Source organism: Malurus melanocephalus, unplaced genomic scaffold (assembly GCF_030028575.1).
Source record: "Malurus melanocephalus ecotype Western Australia unplaced genomic scaffold, MMel_1.1 scaffold_370, whole genome shotgun sequence".
Classification (NCBI taxonomy): domain Eukaryota; kingdom Metazoa; phylum Chordata; class Aves; order Passeriformes; family Maluridae; genus Malurus; species Malurus melanocephalus.
The window spans coordinates 1-20,277 of NW_026623602.1; the positions used below are offsets into that span (position 1 = coordinate 1).

Consider the following 20,277-nt stretch of genomic DNA (forward strand, 5'->3'; position numbering starts at 1 on the left):
AAAAAAAAAAAAAAAAAAAAAAAGACAAAAATAACCAGATTATCATCCATGTTCCAAAGAAAATTCATGAAATTTGTGATTAACTAAACAAAACACTGAATCAACTAAATCCCAAGTTTTCATAATGCCCAAATCTGTCCTAACTGTGGATTTGCACGTGCTGGAGGAAGAAAAGGGATGAACATCAGGAAAGCTCTGCAGGCAGCACATCTCAGTCAGGAATAATCTTGGTCCAGTTGCTGTATTTTGGTTCAGGGGGGAACAGACAATCTCCCCCATCCCTGTTTCCAGAAAGATTTTTTTTTGGGTGCCAAGGCTGTTTTTAATTCCAAGGACTTTTCAAGCTATGTGTCCATTAGAAATGGGATTTTACACGTACTGTGATTATTACAGATAAGGTTCTCAGAACAAAACTCCAGCCAAAGGTTCTCTATCTTCAAATCTACAATTTTACCCTGAAATTTTGCAATCATGCAGTCTGGCCTAATTTCACTAAGCAGACATGAAGGAATTTAATATACCTGACTTCTGAAGTCACTTAAATACCACATGAATTCATGGTACATTTTTGAATATATATAAATGACTTACTCGGGTTAGTCACAGGGTGTTCCATGAACAATTTTGTGATATATCCCATGTATTTCTTTTCCAGAACATGTCTGAAAATGATATTCAGAAATTTCCAAAACTCAGAGTGCCGTAAGTAAAGTCAAACTACTTTAATATTTAAAAATATTTTAGCTGTTTTGCAGTGAAATCTCATAGGAAATATCAGGCAAATGATTTACAAGTGATTGGTCAGAGATCTGTTTATTGGAGCATACTGACAGAAAAAGAAGAATATTCCAAAATRATGTTGTTGTCATGACTGCTCAAGCAAAATGATACAATACAAGAAGAATATCTGGGGGATGTTCAAAAGAATTCATGCATAAATTCTTTGACTGACAGCAGCCACACAAAGGTTAAACTTTCTTGCAAGTATTACCTTTGAAGTGTGACTTAACTGTTCACTGCTTAACAGTTGATTTTAACTTAAAGGAAAAAAAAAAAAGTCAGTTATGTCCACAGCAGCTAGGATTTGAAATTATTTTCATATGTTTTTGCTTTAGGTGGGTGTTCAAGATAAATCAGTCTGGAACTTGTGATTCAGTGTTCAATAGCTTTCCTCAGCTCMTGTGGATTAGGCCTTGAAAAAGTTWCCAATTCRCCTGAATAGATTCCATAATTTCATGGAGGTTACTAAATGAGGAGCATTAATCTCCTTAAGTCAATACTGAGTAAGAGAAATGGGCTTCTTCTAATATTTTATGGTGAAAAAATGAATGATTTGATTTTGCTATGAGCTCTGTGCTATGTATTTAAGCTGGAGGTTCAAAGGTTGCTAACCATGAGACACATGGAGCTCTTCAAGGTCTTCTAAACAAAGGAGGGGAGGAAAAAAGGGAATTCAAGAAGTTCCATCAGAGCTGTTTCTTTGTTGCTCATTTCCCAGTTCCAGACTCACTCCCTCCACGCAAATCTTGATTTTGCTACAGAAGATACAGTTTGCTTTGCCTTTTTTGATGCATCAGAGCCAGTGTCAGGTGTGTTTTGGGGAAGCAAAGAATATTGAAAAGTTTTGTGCTAATGGCTGAGCTGGTGAGAAGAGCTGAGCCCAGCAGGACACCCGTGCTCAGATCAGATATGAAGGACCGGAATTGGAAAACCTTGGGTGTGACATATTCCCTAAAATCACATCTGCATTTTCACACAAAAAAAATCCCAATAATAGGGGTTGGTGGTGTACAATATGTTAGTAATGAAGTCCAGATATTATTTCAAAAAGATGCTCTGGTGTCTCAGAATTTATGAAGTCACTGACAATTAAAAGAAATATTTAATTGACAATGTATCAGCAAATATTTATTTTCTGATACTCAGACCAGACTGTCTGTGACAGCCTCATCTTACAATACTGTAGAATTTATAATTCTCTGATAATTTGTCCTGCCTTAACAGTTCTTTAGAAAAATTCTCTTTCGTGTTCTAATTGTGTGAGCTTATAATTTTGAGAACTTTTGGTGATTTCCTTTCAAATTTGTGAGAAGAAAGTTTCACAATAAACACAGACAAACCAGAGACATTAATGCTCTAGATGAACAGTTAAAACAAAACCTAAGCATGTGGAGTTGCTCCTATCTCCTCATCCAAACTTATTGATGCCTCAAAATTTGATTTTCACAGTCCACTGACCTTGTGACACCCTAGAAAAAGTGAACAGCCTTTTTTTAGCCTCCTCTTTTGGGTTTCTCACTTGTCACACCCCAGCACAAACAGAACAGCCTTTTCCACTCAGATCTTTTGGGTTTCTCGATTAGAAAAGAATTTGAAATTGAGAGCTTTAAATGAAGCTTGGTGCACAACTTGATGAACTAAATAAATTGGTAGATATTTAAATCTGAATGAAAGTTCTGGAACTAAGGCCTCAGTTCCCAGACTTTTCCACACTTACAAACAAGCAAAATATTCACTGGATTATGGTGATTTTACAAGCAGAAGGGTCCTCCATGTAATGCCACTGTTTAAAACATTTTAAAACATTCTTGTTCAAAACAAGAATTTAGAACCTTTATATGGAAGAGAACTGGTTCCCACTAAAAATCAACCAACCAACCAAAAAACCACTTCCAGAAACAACAACAAAAAACCAAAAATCCACCAAACCCCAAAACAGCCCTTCTGGATAGAATTAATGGGTAGAAGAAACTGCTGGGTTTTTTGAACGTTAATTTCATTTCTTCAGAATCTTCACACTCTCGTCGAAACATAAAGTGCTGTTGACTTCTACCAGAGCACGTTTACACTTTTGGTTTATATCCTAACGCTGGTAGGAAGAGTTTGTCTACAAGCTGAAAGACACATTAGCACATTGTAGTTATACCGCCTGATACTCTGTCTCAGCACTAAAATCTGGGCGTATTTGAATATAAACAGTATCAGCCAGGGATGAAATGAATAAAAGCTACATGTACACAAGACATTGTTCACCAGTTACTTTAGCAGGAATATTGTGACCCACGTGGACCCAGCACGTGGAATCACACAAGGTTTGCAAACCACAGCCTGCATGTGAACATGCCTCCTGAGCTGGCTGTGTGGGTTTGCTAAATTTATTCCTCTGAGCCAAACTACTGCTCAGGTTTTGAATGGAACTGTGCCATTATTTGGGGATGATTGTGTGACTTTTCAAGGGTCAAAGTAGGTCACAGTTGTCATTACAAGGTATGACAGGTCATTTCCTGAATCTATTTATAAAACTCCACAACCTTCCTCTATTACTAATAGAATTATTATTTTGAATATTGATTCCCCCAGCCCTATTACAGGTGCAACTCTTCATAGAACTTGTGGCTTCTTTTTAAAAACAACAACAACAACAACAAGATTTAAACACTATTTCAAAAATTAAAATACTTCTTAAAATCTTTAGCATTCTTCATTGAAAGAGCTCAACTATTTCTGGAAAACTTTGCTGAAAAGTTAATATTAATACCACTGTGTTTAGATGTACACCTGAATCCTCACAAACAAAACACTGTGTCCTGAAAGAGATACACTGGTGAAACTGGGAAGGGACTTGGTCTGTTTTATACAAAGCACACACTGACCATATGTGCTAAGTGTTAAATGAAACTCAGACCTAATCATGAGGGTGTTACTAACATTTTTGAGATAAATCTAATGAAACAAGAAGCCAACATACAGCTTAAGAGACAGAGTTTTCCAATTGGTCATTAGCACTACTGGCAGTCAAAGATGATCATAAGGTTTTATACTTGTAGAGAACAAAGTTGAGTCTTGCAAAATATTTTAAAGCACATTCAACAGCATTTGCCTTACTATGGTCAGAATTAATAAAGAAAAAGCAAAGATTTCATTTAAAATAATGCTGGTGGTTGGTTGGTACCTGAACCATGGTATTAACACTGAAATAAGTCTTTGTCATTCCTATTGTGTGACAAATATTACCTTGACAGAAAAGGTTTCCAAGTTTTCAGTAGGCTGTTGATCCTTCTGGCTATTCCAGTGGCAGGTTCCTGGCAAAGCTGAGATTTGAAATTTGCAGCCTTTTTCAGAAAGCTTTGGGCTTATCCCTGAGCACTCCAAAGTGCATCCCATAGCACTGGTGGAAATTTCCAGTCATAGAAAGCTGATCATTGCACTCACTGCATGTGCCAGCTCAGTAAATGACACAGCCTGAGCCTGCAAACTGCACACTCTGAAAGTTGTTCTACTTTCAGAACAGTAAAAGTGGAAACCTAAAATTTGAGAAATCTGTGCTTTCTCTGTTGAGAAGGTAAGCCTTGGGCAGATGTCAGTGTGTGTGCACACATCCTCTCAGTGGGATCGAAAGATTGTTGCAAGACCTGGAACTTAACTGTATTTCAGTCAGTTTTGAAGTCAATAAAACAACATTGCATCTGCCCAGCAGATTCTTCTCAAAGGCCAAACCAAAGAGTTTGATCACCAATGCTTCTGACAGTGCTCAATATGCAACTGTGCAGCTCCTGGCCCTAGAGGAATTTGTATTCCACCTCCCTTACCCATTTAAACCCTTGATCCCAAAACATGTAGAGTGGATTCTGCTCATGTCAACAGTATCTGCAGTTAAGAGAACAAAAGCCAGTTTTGGAGTCCTGCTTTGAGGGCTGGATGTGTGGGTTTTTAAAAATTTCAACTTCCTGCCAGTTTTAAGTTTAGCAACTGGTGGAGGAGGTAGAAAGAGAAAGAGAAGTCTGAGTAAGTTTTTCTGCAAGTGCTGTTGCCTTATCCTCTCCTATCATCCACTCCCACAGCTCAGAGAGCTGTGTGGTTTTGGCACTTCCTTCCTCACATGGTGACGGGCTCAGCTGCTCAGAGCACCAACCTTCCCTAAGAACTCTGCTTGTAAAGCGTGACCCTCCTAAAATTTGCTTTCTTCTAATAAACCCTCTGAGCCATTGGTTTGAAGGATTTAAAATAAACCAGGAGTAAAGATTAGATACTGTATTTGAAGTATCAAATGATTAATTTTCTGGCAGCAGGATAAGATGGTTCAACTTTTTCCTGTCAGTTTTTCCTCAAAAACCAGCTGGTGTAAATCCTCATAGCAGCCAGCCCAGGTTTAGTCCAAAAAGCTTCCAAACACTCAGGTTTCATTCATACCCAGGGCAGTCTGAAATTAAAAAAAAAATTAAAAATTATTAGCTCCAAACCCAGTGAACGTCATTTTACTTCTTCAGCTGAAAAAACTCCAAGATATTCTGGAAGATTCTCTACCTCTTCTACAACAGGGAATAAACCACAAATTTCATAATCCACTTCTTGACCAAAGCATTGATGTGTGCAGGGCACTGCTTACCCCAGGTCCTTCCCTGATGTCTCACATGGAATTTATTCACACAGCAAGTTCCTTATCGCCTGCAGCAAAAGGAAATTTCTTGACAGAACAGGGTTTGTTCTTTGGGAAATAAGAGCAAGAGGACTCCTCTGCCTGTAACTTGGCACTTCTCTTGCTTTATCCAACTTCCTTGGGGACAATGTCAGATTCAGACAGCTGTGATCCTTCTGAAATTGTTAACACTTGTGCATGTGCTCATTTCAAAAAGGGGCAAGCGTGACAATACTGGCCTCGAACCACAAAATGGCAAAATACCACCTTAAACAAGAAAATCTAACCAATATTCTTTCTCTGTATTTCTTTTTTTTTTCATACATAGATCCTGGGTGCATATCCTTAACTTCACCCCACTCATCTTCATCCTTTTCAGACAGCACTATCACTCTGATCTGAAATCACTTGGTTTTGTTGGCTTGTTTTTAGTATCAGATTGCTGGAAAACCTGTCTTCCTCCAGTGCCAGCTCAGACGAGCAGTTAGACATGAAAGATGATTAACTAAGTCATTTGGAAAAAACTAGGGGATTGTTATTGCTGAGTAGCAGAAAAAGACATGAAAGGAGAAGAAAAATAAAACAGAGTAGTGACTGCATGGCATTAAGCAAATAATCTTACAATATTGATTGACTCAATCTGTGTGGGGAAGAATTCTACATTCACAAATAATCAAGTTTAGATTTTACAGAATTTAGAATATGAGAAAAACAGATACATTAAGTTCCTGATTTTTCTTTTTCCACAATTACTGTCTCTKATAGATGTMAATAATATAAKCTGGAAGTAAAATGGAATATTTTTAACTGGGTATATGCAAACAATTTGCTCTGTTTGCCACAGGACTTTCTCAGTTGGATGTTCCTCAGTAAGAAATAATGACAATTTAGAATCAGACCATGGCTCAACATAAGTTTTCTTTGAAGCAAAATAATCATGGATGCAAACTTAATTAGTAGCAGAGCAGAATTGTGGTCTCTCAGTAAAATGAACCCTGTGAATCTCAGTACTGACTGCCATCCACTTGGAAAAATCTGTTCAGGCATAAAATGACAGCCTTTATATTCCATGAATATTTCTGCCATGCCCTGCAAACATCTTAAGACATGGAACAAGATCAGCCTTCCCCTTCCCTCTGGTGGAGGGATTTGGGATGAGGTGTGGCTTGGTTGCAGAAGAAGGAACACAAAAAAAACCAGAGAAGAGACTTAGGAAACATTTAATCCCTGCTTTTGCAACCATTGACTCTGTTTCCTGAAGAATTATTTGCTTTTTCCATGCAAAACACCAAAGCCTTATTTGAAGCAGCGTGATGTCTACAACACCCAAAGATTCTAAGGCTGGATTTAATGTTTACTTTTAAACRTGATYCAACAGCACMGRGTTTTACCTWGGTAAAAAARGTCTAGTTTGGAATTGGATGTGCTRTAGTGCAACTCAGMACTAAGATGGTAAATTCAGTGTTCTTATCMCATAGTAAATAATAATCTTGAGTTACCAGATTAAATTTAGCAAATAATGAGGGATAACAGCTAAGAAAATGACTTAGCTGCTTTGATAAAAAATTCAAGGGTTTTTTTTAACTATTTTTGTTTTTCTTTTCAATAGAATTGTGAGTAAATTAAGCCAAGAAATAAGCAAAAATGAAGGGAGACTCTCTTTCCTTCCAAGATGGTGAGTAAAACAATTCAGCTTTCTTTTTCAAAGCTTCCAGATACATCTTTTCTGGCCTGTTTTTCATTTCACCATAATGCCTGGATCAGAAGTACAGCCTGGAAAGTGTATAAAACAGTTCTGTTTCATTAATGTCATCTGATAAGAATAGCAAAGCCTGAGCCCATGAACACCCCAGATACCTCTGCCATGTCCAGAACCAAGTAACATTTGCACTTTTCATGCAATTTTCCACCTGAGCACATCAGTTTAAGGAAGGCTATGAAGCCAATGAAGCCTAGGCATACATTATTTATAAATCATCATTAATGCATTCCACAGATTGATACATTATTAGACTTTTTAATTCTTAATGATTTGACATTGAATATAATATTTGCAATAGAAAAACAGCAAAAATTGCAAGAGCATTATATGAGAAAAGAACAATTTATCTTCCTACACAATGAGAACTGAGTCCAGTCTACATAACATCATTTTGTATCATCTGAGAACATGATTTTACACCTTTCCATTAATAAGAATCCAAAACTGGAATTGAAAACCATAAAAATATTTTTAACCTTTCAAATATTTATGAATTTGACTTTGAACAACAGCTTGATCTGAATTAGCAAAAAAAGTTTCTGTTTTCAGGACTGGTAAATATATTTGCAGAATCCCCTTGGTTCAAAGCATTTGACTTCTCTGACTTAATTTCTTTTTGAAAAAGTTTAGATTTTGTTAGAATCCTCTATGTGAAATATCAACTAATATGTTTTTGGCATTTTGAGCAGAGATAAACACATCTGGGTAAACTTCATTCTACTGTAACAGTTAATTATTGCCTTCATTTGCAATAGAAGCAGTAAACATTTAACAGACGTAATTTATTTTTTGTATCTTTATTTCAGGGCCCAACCACAAAAATCTCATGAAAACCCAGGTAAGCATATACTGGCAGATAGACTCTCTACAATAAAATGTGGTTAAAAATATTAAAATGTTAAATTAATACTTGCAGGGCAGAGTCAGCTGATGGGAGTGGGGTTAGGAACCAAAAATCCAAAACAATAAATGAAAATATGAGAGTATAAAGAAGTTTCAAAACCAAAAAGAGTAGATGCAGAACAATAAATAAGAAAAAGTGCTTTAAACGAGAAAAGATGGTGAAGGAAGGCAAGAGCAGAGACTTTTACATGAGAATTCCCAAAATGTCTTTCTTTAACCCAATACATTCTATCAGTGCCTATATATTTCTGTTCCAACATCTCTGCCCCCTGCCCTTCCTCCTAGCAGCACTGTATTAGAGAGGGAAGCTGAAATKAAAAAAAAAMCCCAAAACTTCTGTTATTAAGCTAAAATAGTYTTAAAGRSRTAAGAAGYCWGRGCTGATTCTGAAAACATTTTGTTTCAAATTATRTTTRAAACTGGAAGTGGGACAAACTTGAAGTGCCAGCACCCAGATCATGTCGTACCAGGGCAGCTTTATCTCAGGTTTGCATCAGGATGTTATTCACAGTGCCCTCCGTGGCTGCCAGCCTGCCTCTGAAAGAACAGCCTGTTCCCCTGGCACAGGATTGAGGGGCACGACTCACCTGGCATTTGTTGGGTTCTTTGTGTTGTGTTATTACATCTTTGGCAGAGCTGTCTCAGCAATGTGTGGTTGTGCTTCTTCACACAGGGTATGCTCAGGATGACGGTGGCTGGTCTTCATTTGTGAGTATTTGTGTTAAGAGAACCCCCCAGCTCAGGGCATTCCTGCTCCCTGCACTGGCTGAATGTGGAGAGGGCGCTGGGGGAGGAAGAGCAGGAATGCCTGCAGTGGCTGCACACCAATTTCCTCACTGAGAATGGGTTCTCCCCCAGAAATGCAAGGCAGAGCTGCAGAATGGCCTTCCCATGGCTCAAGCAGAAGCTCCCAGCCTATGACCAGGTCCCCACACAACCACAGGTGGATTTTATAGGCCTAGTTCAAATTCTTAAAAGAGGTGTCTAGCAGATGAAAGGTCGCTCTGTTATTCAATGGCAGATTCTTGCCATTTTATTCTCTAGAGCTGATTTATTGAACAGTATTTTTTTTTAAAAGCTGTTTAAAGTGCAGAACTTCCTTTTGCCTTTTGGCATAGCAAATGCCTTGGTAAAGGTCAGTAGGTGAAGCACACACACCTCAGCTGCCAACACACAGCCTGGGTTTAGGAAGATCTCAAGGCTGACCACTGCTAATGGATTTTATCCAAAAGTGAAAAGGAGAGGCATTTTTGAAGACACTTGTTACTAAGTTCACAGGAGATTTGCTGCTATTCTGGGAACGCAAGAGATCAAAGTAACCACCTACAGAGCACGTGGGCTCTGTGCCAGCACAGAGGACTCTGGAAATTCCAGCTGTGACACCTGTGACACCTGTGACAAGTGGAGTGTTCTTTTTGTCTCAAGCCTTGGCAGATTGCACAGATGTGCAATGACCACATTGACACTGTGACCTTATGAGATCTTACAAGTCCTGTGAGGCTGGTTTGGGCGAGGAGGACACAAAGATCTGAATCAAAGACCTCAGTTTTTATGAATAATTTTTAAAATTTGGGTWGCAGGCTATGGTGGACATGTTAGAAAGCAAGAATGAATACCAGCAGCATCAACTGCTACTCCAGTGTGTTTCTAGGAGCACTGGATTGTTTGCTGATGCCTTGTCTGGTCCTAAAACACTTCATGCATTTCAGTAAATTTTCACCTTATCATGACCTCCCACTGCACTTACTGTCATAAATKGATACTTATTTCCTTTCTTAAGCTGTTGAGTTCTCCATGCATTAGCACAATGTTGCCTCCTTCCCCCATATTATTTCAGCCAACTCTTTTCACTCAAAGCAGTTGTGAAAACATGGTATCTTCCAGAGTGAAAAATACCCCAGTGAAAGGCCACAAGAAAACTGCTCTGGAGGGTTTGGTGTTCTGTTCCAGCACCCACTTTTATGCTCCTTTACCAGGATGATGATGATGATGATGATGATGACTATGAAAGCCCTGATGAAGACCAGGAAAAGGAAGATGAGGCTGACTATGAATCACCAACAGAGGACCCCGAGGAAGGAGAACACGACAGTGATGGTTATGAACCACCTCCCTCCAATAATGATGAAGCACATCACAGTGTCATATTTCCTGCCAAGTCACTTCCCAGCAGCACAGATTATATAGGTAATTACTAAAAATTAGAGTGCTATTAATAATTTGTAAATTATATTTTCACGTTATCAGTCACATTTTAAGTGGCTGGTAATGGAATATAAAGGGTTTTTCCTTGAAGCTAACAGTGCAGTTCATGAGCAAGATTTACTGACACAGACTTGGTTTGTGACTTTTAAAGTTAAATTTTCTACTTTGGACAAGCTCTGTTGGAATAAAGGTTAGTTTTGTGTGATTTTTTGGCCTTTGATTTGAACCTGTATGAAGTTACACACATGTGCATGCTGTAGAAGCTTTAGCAGTGGAACCTTGGACAGAGCAAGTTGTCACAAAAGTGGCAAAAAACCAGTGAAAATTGGGAAAAGAATGATCAGCTTTCTCTGCCTGTCYTTTTTGTTTTACATCTGACTCCTTGGCAGCCTGGAGCTGTGGAGCCCAATACAGGAGCAGAGATCTGCCATTCAGAATGGCTGGTGTTTCACACACTGTGCTGCAGGGAATGAAAATAAATATTGTGGGTCAACAGWCTGGCAGGGGAGTCACCCCACAGGGACAGACAAGCCTGGAACTCCCAACACAACTCCCTGATCCTAAAGAAACTGCCAGTCATATCCTACAGCAATGTCTTTGTGATATATTAACTTCTTGCAAGGGCTCTTTGTCATAAAGATCTAATGAGTATTAAATAACCAAACTCTGTAGAGTTGCTTAGTTTGGGATTTTTGTTTTCTTTAGACAGACCTTCAACARCCAGATCACCCCTTCAGCCTCCAGTACCACCTCAGCGACCTGGCCCATCCCCAGGACCAGCCCCATTTGGGGGAAAAAGTGCTACGGTATGTTCCTTTCTTAACATCTCACTATTTCCTATACCACTGCCTTGAAGTCCAAGTGTACTGCTATTTKTATTCACCTAGTGTACACAGAGGGAGAATTTCAGCCATCAAAGTAGATTTGAACTCTTACACAGTGGCCATTGTTCAAGGAACAACTAAATTTCATGGGAGAAATACATTATTTCATATAACTTCAATGCTTTTTACACTGGAAATTGAAATTCACACCTACTTGTAAATGCCTCTCCCACATAAATTATATAAGACATATCTCTCTGTTTCTTTAGTGGTACTTTTAAAATGAAAAAAAAGTTAAGTCTTTCCAATCAGTTGTCCGATTGAATCAGGACCACATAAAAGTGTGAAAGACTGTATAATCAGAACATTGATGACCAAGATTTGTTTCCTTTTTTTTTTTTTTTTTTTTTTTTTTTTTTTTTTTTTTTTAATTTTTTTTTTTTTTTTTTTTTTTTTTTTTTTTTTTTTTTTTTTTTTTCTGCTGTGAATACTTCAAAACTGAAAGCTCTTGTGCTGTTTGCAGCTGGTACTACAGTTTCAATATTTGCCAGAACAAATGTATACAAAACCTACTGATGTACACCCAAGTAAAAGTTTAGGATGTGACAGACAGACTTTTGGTCTGTTGCTGTGTCAGAGAGATACAACAGCGTTGTTAAAGCTCCTGTTTCTCTCCTTTGAAAACACACACTCCCTCCCTGAAGATACCTCCCACTGTAGTATTCCTTGTGAGGCAAAACAGTTGGAGGCAATTCTGCATCCAAGCAAAAGCAGTGCATGCAGGTCATGCTTCAGGAGAATGCAAAGCTCCTGTCCTTCCTGCAGCGAGCAGAGACTTGGTCCTTGTGCTGTAGATGTGCGTGGTGGGKTTAATGCACTCAAACTAAAACGGAAAGGTGAAGACACATTCTAACCACTTGTTAAATATTTGTTCTAGCTGCCAGCTTACCTTCCTCCACCAAGCAACAAYGACTTGAGTAGAGACAGAAATATGAAGCATTTGAAACGTGAGTACAGCTGGTGTTCTCTTTGTAAAGCTTTTCCCACTGACTATGTAGTACTTCACTTCTTCCTCTTTCCTCAGTTCCACTCTATTCTACTACTCCACAGGAGTCTCACTTGTTATTTTAAGATGTAACACCTTTTTAATTTATGCAAAATAAAGATATATTAACCTACACCAACAAATTTTCTTACATAGTTGTTGTGTTTAGCCCCAGCTCCTTCTATAGACAGAAGCACGAAGCCCTCCCTGGACCGCTTTGCTCCCCCATATGAAAGAGAAATCCCAGGATCAGGTCAGTATTTGCTGACACTAATATCATTGGGGTTGTTTTAATTACTGAAGATCATCAGTTTGTATATAATTAATGCAAAAGAACAAGGCACAACCAAATGTAAACAAGGTAATCTGATTATGAATAAATAGTGTGAGCAGTACTTATAAAGTAGGAGAGAAATTTTATCTAGCAAACAGCAACCCTGGGTCAGGCAGATGAACAGAAAGCCATTATGAGATCCCCGTGCAATAAAGGTTTGATGTAGCACTGAAGGGGTTCAACAAGAAAATATTTAGTAGGTTAAGGGAGGAAATCACCTTTGCATGCAAAGATARCAAAACTCTGCATACACTGCTGTATGCAATGTGGCAACAGACTTAAAAGAAGACTGAGAACTAATAAGACACAAAATAATGGCAGTTCTTCCAGACCAGAAAACCACATTACACAAAGCATCTACAGAYATKARTATACAASTTTATTTATTATCTAAACTCTTATCTATTATATAATGGTAAAAATTCTCCAGTAGTTCAAAGCTGAACCATAGAAMGTATGATTGTGACACATACCATGTTGAAAATGTTTAAATTTGCCTTTAATAAGAGCTATTGTAATTTTGCCATCTCTTACAAAGCCAAACTATTTTTCTGGCTTACATCTCAGGAGGCTACGTGCTTCAATCTGCAAGATTAACTTTCATTTATAYTCAAAACTCATTTATTTCATAGAAAGCTTAATTACTCACTTCYATTTTTTCTAAACGCAAGCTTTTGMTGTTTTCAGGGAAGAAGCCAGGCATTCCTGAAAAGGTAAATTTTTTTTTGGTGACTATTGATAGTTTTTGCCTATTTTCATACACTTACACATTCTTTTAACTATTCCTTGTTGTTTTACAGCCTCTGGTTTCCCAGCTAAGGTAAGAGTTTGTCCTCTGCAAATGATCCTCTCATTGTCAGTACTACCCAGTTATTTCTTAACCAGCAGCTTTTTGCCTTTATTTCATCATCTTRCTCCTGCTTTAGATCCCTGGGGGAACAGTTAGCGATGATGCCAAAACCTCCTGTTCCACCAAGTGACAGATACGAAAGAGGCAATCCACATCCTCTAAGGAAGCAAAGCCCTGGAAAGTAAGTGCTCATTTAATTGAAATTCAATAAAGCAGAAATGAAATTTAACAAAAATATGGGCAAGCAACACAGGATGGTTTAATTGACTGGTAGTTCATGACAGCAGGGTCTGTGGATATCAAGTTTTGGTTTATCAATATGCACAGGATGTGCTGTAAGCTGCAGRAAGGTGTGAATGCAGAAAAAACTCTCTCCAGTCATGTCTGACAGAGCCATTATGTGGGGCATGAGTGACTTCCAAGTYGTGCAAAAATATACATGATCCAGGYTTTTTCCACCAGATCAAGTCCYTGCTCTAGGGAACACTCTTACAAGAGTTCCATTGTTACTGTTTTATGATGTTAGAAAAGGAATGCTTCATTTTTTCCCCATTGATTTTATTAGCCCTCAAAGCTCCTTAAAAGCCAACAGCATCTTCTAGCAGAACTAGATCATTCTCCAGAATTTTCTAGACAACCTGGGGGCTGAACACTGACTGAACTTAAMACAAGATAAGAAATAATTGAGATCTGCTAATCAGCCAGCATAATTTATCAGGGAAACAAAGCCTGATGTGCTTATGATGTGCTCCAGSAGTGTTGCCAAATATTATAAATGAGTTCAAGACTTGAAAACTAATRTTTCATCATTGTACAAGCTTGTTTTAAGCTCTAATCTTAGAATCAATTAATCRGACATTTTCCTTGTTGATAGGATCAAAATGGGCTAAGGACTAGAATAATGTCTTAGATTATGGGTGAAAATTAGAATCTTAGCTATTTTTATGAGGAAAAAAGATGTTTCGGCATCCATTGGTCTTTAAAAGTTACTATAAATTCATGTTCTGGTAGAAAARTATGGCCTAATGCACATGAAGTCAGTGAGTAGTATTCCACCTATGATGAGTGTTTTGTTTTCATTTCAGGCAGAGTTGGCCACCACACAAGAAAAATGAAGTAAGTATAGTTTTTTTTTTTTTAAAGTACAGGGGCTACAGTACAATTAAGTACCTGTACAAACTAATAATTCTGGAAAAGGTAAATTAGTTTCTTTTATAAATTTTAAGGAATACTCATGGATCTTTCAGAGCATATGGGATGTTTTTAAACAGTTCTTTTATGTCAAGTTCAGTTTACTCCCTGMGAATTTTATCTTGGATAACAGCAAGAATAAGGCCAGAATTTCTTCTATGAGATGGGAGAAGTATTTTGTTTAAAGAAGATTTGGGGTTCTGGGGATTTTTTTAGCTTAAGATGACCTAAAAGTTTCACTTTCAGATAATTCTGATAGCTTACACTTACTTGAAGGACTAAGGAAAGTTTATATCTCCTGAGAGTTTCTGAATATTTTAGGTCAAGATCTCTTACGGGACATCCACCATACATCTTGCTTGTAAATAACAGCTGTATTTTAATGCAAAAAACTTTTAAAATTATTTGATGTTGCATGAAGACAAACCCCCAATATTTTAGAGGGAAGTGACAGTGTAGATATTTGAGTCCTTGTGTAGATTAAATTAGAGTCCTTGTATACTCAAAATTCACTAATGTCCAAATTTTGTTTTGTAAAACATTCCTAAGAACTGTGCTATAATATATTACTAATGTTTTGTGGTTTATTTTTTTTTTTTTTGCTCCCCAGGACGAAGAAGACAGTAAGTATTTCTACAGTGATTTTTCAAGCTTAAAATTTTTCTTTATGTTAGTTCTAAAAGCAAGTAAAAAGGAAAGGTTTTCAGAGTGGTTTCCTTAGAGCCATTTCAAAAGTCAGGTGGCACCTTGATAAGCTGTAGAATTCTTACAAAGTGCCTCATGCAGATTTATTTATCAGACACAAACCCTGGGAAATCAATAGCTATTAGCTTCCTTCAGTCASCCAGTTACCAGCCAGCAGGATTTCTTATTTTGAAATACATTACATTAGAGAGATTTGTGTTCTGCACACAGCACCAAACAGCTGGAAACAGAACCTGGTGCCTCCCAGTTCTCAACAAACTGTTCAGTCAAACCCTGCTGGCACCAGGCTCTGTGCAATGTTATTCACTTCTAGGAACAGAAGCAGAACTTCTTTATTGTACCAACACTATTTATAAATTACTGCAGAATGCTGATTTCTGAAATTAAGTTGGTAAAGTGACTCCATAACAGAGGCAGGACATTTGGCCAARTCTCTATGAATTATCACTGCCTCTAAGCCTCCATAAAGAATAAGGTTATTTAAGCTGTGCAGAGCACAGTTAACCTGTCCCACTCCCACTGCTAATCCAGGTCTGAGAACACTGCAGAAAGAAAATATTTTATTTCATGCTGGGAGAAATTGCTGAATGATGTTCTAATAGGTGATCTCAAATMTGCTATTTAGAAGCAAACATGTACYACCTTCAGCTCTGCTGGAATGTACCTRAACTGTGGCTTATCCAAAACATAAKTTAGAAAATGTAAATGTTGCTYAAGTCTGTTCCAGTTTATTTKYAATTTTAGTACCTAYTTYTGAGTTCTCAGCTGACCATATGTGTTTACAATCTGTAGCTGGATCATCAAGGACTGTTTATAGGTTGTTTACTCCATTATGTTTATCTAATTAAAYARCAGTAAGGTGACAGAATTTCCTCATTCTACTTAATTTCAGAATGTCTCACATAAGATTTAAGTTTTCTTCTCTTTGTCTCCACAGCTGCACCCCACAGACCAGTRCCACAGCTGTCTTTGCCCCCATACAGCTCCAATGCATTCCCACCCAAATCTCTCAAGCCTCCTCCTAAGCCAGGATCCAACACTATTCCTGGTGCAGAAAGGTTTGTTTCACCATTATTGGTGCTCCTTTTGAGTATCAGTCTCTTGGAAATACAGCAAATGTCAGTGTGTGTGTAGTGCAGGGTTCTCAGACACACAAGGTAACCACCTGGAGTAGTTCATTACTCAAACTATGCCCTTGCCTCTGCAAAATGCTAATCAGTGTTGTTCCTGCTATCCAGCAGAATCCTTCACAGAATTGGAGCTCTGTATGAGAGGAACAGAGAGTGTACATCAGGCAACAAAGAAAAAAACACAAATTCTCCATTGTATGGCATGGAAGTATTTTAGAACCTACATGGTACAACAATTCCATTCTTGAGACACCTCTCCCATTGCCTGCTGGATCCTAAGAAGGACAAGCTCTTTTGGGATCATCTTCTCTACAAAACTAGGCAGGATGTAGGACAAAGGGGTCCTGCACACTCTAAGAGCCTAAGTGTTAGAGCTGCAACTACTCACACTTCAAAACTAAAAAACCTTACAACCTGTGTTGTCTGGAGTTGAATCTGAAAGAATTTCACCTCCCTTTTACTAGATTTTTCTCAAATGTTTGGCAATTCCTATTTAAATTGCTAACCTTGCTGCAGCTTTTTCCCAGCTTCAATTTACAAATATTTGAGTGTTATGCCCTTATTTTCTAGAAAGAAGAACCCCTAATTAAAGTTTGATTTCTGATACACCATGCAACAGACTTAGACTTTGATGAGTTAGAGTAGGCTCCTTGAACCCATGTGTGATGCCCATTTTCTAATCTATGTATTTTTAATGGCTCTTTGATGAATTCCTTGCATTTACCATCATTCTCTGGAACTGCTGACACCCAAGCAGAACAAATATTGCAATAGCAATAGCAAGGGCATATGCAAATTGAACTATTCCTATGATGAACACTTTTGCTTATGTTCAAAGAGTATTGCCAAATTTTGCTGTAGCAGAGGCCCCCAGTTTGGCTGATTTTCTCCCATGAATCAAGTCGTGATGGGGTGTTTTTGTTCTGCAAACAAAATTAGCATATTCATCTCAGAGCCTTTTCAACAGCTCATTTAAACAGAAGAGAAATATGAACAGTAAAGGAAAGGCCATTTGTTCTCAATTAGGTGAAGAAACAAACAATAATAACAAAAATAGCAGAGTGGGACTCCATTTTGAGCAGTTTTGGATGTGGGTTGAGGTTGGCAGGAAGCTCTGAATGTCTTCTGGTCCAACCTCCTACCCAAGCAAGGTCACCTTGAACAGGCTGCCTGGTACCACATCCAGATGGYATTTGAATGTCTCCAAGGAAAGAGAGAGACTCYACAACATTCTTGGCAAYCTGCTCCAGTGCTTGGTTGCYTTTGCAGTAAAAAAGTGTTTCCTGATGTTCAGGGGAACCTCTGAGTTTCAGTTTATTTGCAMTGCCTCAGGTCTTTTCCCTGGGCACCAGTGGAAAGAGCCTGGCTCTCTCTTGGGATATTCATGTGCTCTAATAAGGTCCTACCTGAGCCTTCTCAACTTCCCAACTCCCTCAGCCTTTCCTCAWGTGTGAGATGCCCCAGCCCCTCATGTTGCTGGCCCTTTCCAGCTTGCAACATTAATGCGAAGCTGCATTTTTATCAACAATGTTACAGAAGCTGCAGGAAAAGTAGAGTTCCGTAAGTGGACACCCGCAGCGAGCGAGGTCAGGGAGCCGTTGCTGTGCTTTGTGCCCTGGGGGAATGATGGAGGCATCCCTGGGGAACTCAGCAGGTTGAAGTACTTTGTAGCATTGATCCTGCTACAGAAGTCTCGGTGGTCTTCACTGATTACCTCATTCCCAAGTACTGAGCTCCAGGTAAACTTAAACGTGGATCTACTTACACAAAAAAGAAGGAAAGAAAAACAAAAGAGAAGACTTTCCTCACCCTGCACAGGTCTCAAGAGGTTCTCACATTCTGCAAAACAGGCACAAAGTCCAGATCAGGTGATGAGAGCACAGAAAGGTTATAGAGGATYGTTGTATTTATACTGACTACTTGTTTGTTTTTTTTTTTAAGTTCTAGAAACCTATCCTCAACTGGCTCACTGCCACCACGCTTACATCCAGGTACGAATCCGGCATTCTTTTTTTTTCTTTTTTAAATGAATGGATGTTGAAAGATTGTTTCAGTGCAGTCAATATAATAGTTTTTCTTTTCTATGAGTATTTCTGCTTGAAGTGTGAACAGAAAACTATCAAGTTCCTGAAAGGCATCTTGTCTACCTTACTTAGTCTGAATCAAAGATTTTGGGCTTTTTTTCCCCCATGAAGTTTGGGCTTCCTGCCTAGTTAAACTGGTGTCAAAACTTCATATAATAATTTTATTCTGTACTGTACTGAGAGCTGAGGAATGCAAATCACTGTGGTATGCTAATACTAAAAAAAAAAGGTTAGTAAATGCTTTTCATGTGAAATATGCTCCATAATTTTCTTGTAAGAAAAAAAAATAAAACTTGAACATCAAATGCTTTACAAGCAATTTTTTCGCATATGGTAACAGCTGTCAATGTCCTACAGTGACATTTTTTACTTTCTAATTGCTGAGAARGCAAGGATTGCAAAGCAACAGTATTACTTCTGTCTCTAAAGAAAACAAGATGCTCTCAAGTGAATGGCTGTGGTACAGAAATGGATAAAATGTCACCTCTATTTCAAGTTCATCTGCTCTCATGGAGATCTGAACTGCAAGAGCTCAGTTAAAGTACCTGTGCACCAAGGATGAAATGATGTAAAGAACCTGGTTCTCACAAAGAAGCCTAAATCTGTTTTGAAATCAATTCYAAATGTCTCAGTACCAGGGTGATACAAATACTTCATGCCTCATAAAATCAAGATCCTACACTCTGGATGCACAGATGAAATTATTTTCCTGKTTTTAACATTCTTTTTCTACTTTTGTATCTTTGAAGGCAGCAACAGCAGATCTCCTTCAAGAGGCCCAGCTGACATGAGACCTCCCTTGCCAATTCCTATCAGACAGACTGTCCACCAGACCAGCACAGGATCAACCACCAGATCTTCACAGGATGAAGATGAGGTACAAAACATGAACCATAACTATTGAAACCAGCAAATATTCTGGTTTTGAGAAACAACATCTTTCAAAGTTGTTTTTCTAGCCAGTAGTCACGGTCTGGATTACTGAGTGCTTTCATTTTCCTTTTCTGTGTCAAACTGTTGTGTCTTATTTTGTCCCCGCCAAGGAAAACAATAGCTAAACTCCAGCAGAACAAAATAAGAAAAATACTTTTTTTGCTGGATTACTTGTTTTGCACAACTGCCTTGAAGTAGCATTCGATTTTCTGTTCTCTTTCCACAGTACTTTGATACATAAAGGATTCATTCTTTTAAGTGCATTTTTGCTTCACATTTCTTTAAATATAACAACTTTAGAGCAAACCGCTTGTGGTGATAACACTGCTGGGCAGCCATACATAGTATATTCACAGGAAGTCTGCATTATTGCCTCAGATGATGGTTAAAAACAAACAGACAAACAAAGGCAAAGGATGCCTTTGTGCCTAGTGTACAGGTAGACAGAAGAGAACATGCCACTTACAATCTTCTACTGAAAATATTTGGAAATACCTGTTTTCTTAGCTTATTTGCAGGTGCATTATAGCTAGATCTGTAATGTTTTCAAATTTATCAAAGTGAGCAGATAATTTAAAACAACTTAGTRCCACCTTCCATGCCATAATACATACCAGTATGATCCCTGATGCTGATACCTCACAAGATCATGCACATAGACCCAAATGTCCCTCAAAATGAGATTTCTTTCTACTTATTGCCATTCCCTGACAGCTGAATTTGTCCTTCTCCTCTCCCCCACCCCCAGGGCTCACTGAAGGATGAGTGGTACGTGGCTTACATCAGCCGGCCCGAGGCAGAGGCAGCGCTCCGGAAAATAAACAAGGTACTCTGCTGCCTTCAAATATACAAAAGTAGGAGAAGAATGTTAAATCTGCAAAGGGCTGGTGTCTCC

General features: G+C 38.3%; 1 protein-coding gene across 1 annotated transcript in view; it reads left to right on the forward strand.

Annotated features, from left to right (window-relative positions):
- Positions 1-655: 655 nt before the first annotated feature.
- LCP2 (lymphocyte cytosolic protein 2) overlaps positions 656-20,277 on the forward strand; it is a gene marked incomplete at its 5' end in the record, with an annotated part of 22,464 nt that continues 2,842 nt past the window's right edge. Inside the window, 17 exons of the mRNA XM_057378677.1 lie at positions 656-702; positions 7,026-7,091; positions 7,985-8,016; positions 8,755-8,789; positions 10,058-10,268; positions 10,992-11,092; positions 12,048-12,117; positions 12,325-12,408; positions 13,177-13,202; positions 13,290-13,309; positions 13,416-13,520; positions 14,425-14,455; positions 15,141-15,153; positions 16,173-16,293; positions 18,307-18,356; positions 19,199-19,326; positions 20,131-20,208. Of these exons, the coding sequence (XP_057234660.1) occupies positions 656-702; positions 7,026-7,091; positions 7,985-8,016; positions 8,755-8,789; positions 10,058-10,268; positions 10,992-11,092; positions 12,048-12,117; positions 12,325-12,408; positions 13,177-13,202; positions 13,290-13,309; positions 13,416-13,520; positions 14,425-14,455; positions 15,141-15,153; positions 16,173-16,293; positions 18,307-18,356; positions 19,199-19,326; positions 20,131-20,208 (1,218 nt within the window). The remainder of the gene's footprint in view (positions 703-7,025; positions 7,092-7,984; positions 8,017-8,754; positions 8,790-10,057; positions 10,269-10,991; positions 11,093-12,047; positions 12,118-12,324; positions 12,409-13,176; positions 13,203-13,289; positions 13,310-13,415; positions 13,521-14,424; positions 14,456-15,140; positions 15,154-16,172; positions 16,294-18,306; positions 18,357-19,198; positions 19,327-20,130; positions 20,209-20,277) is intronic.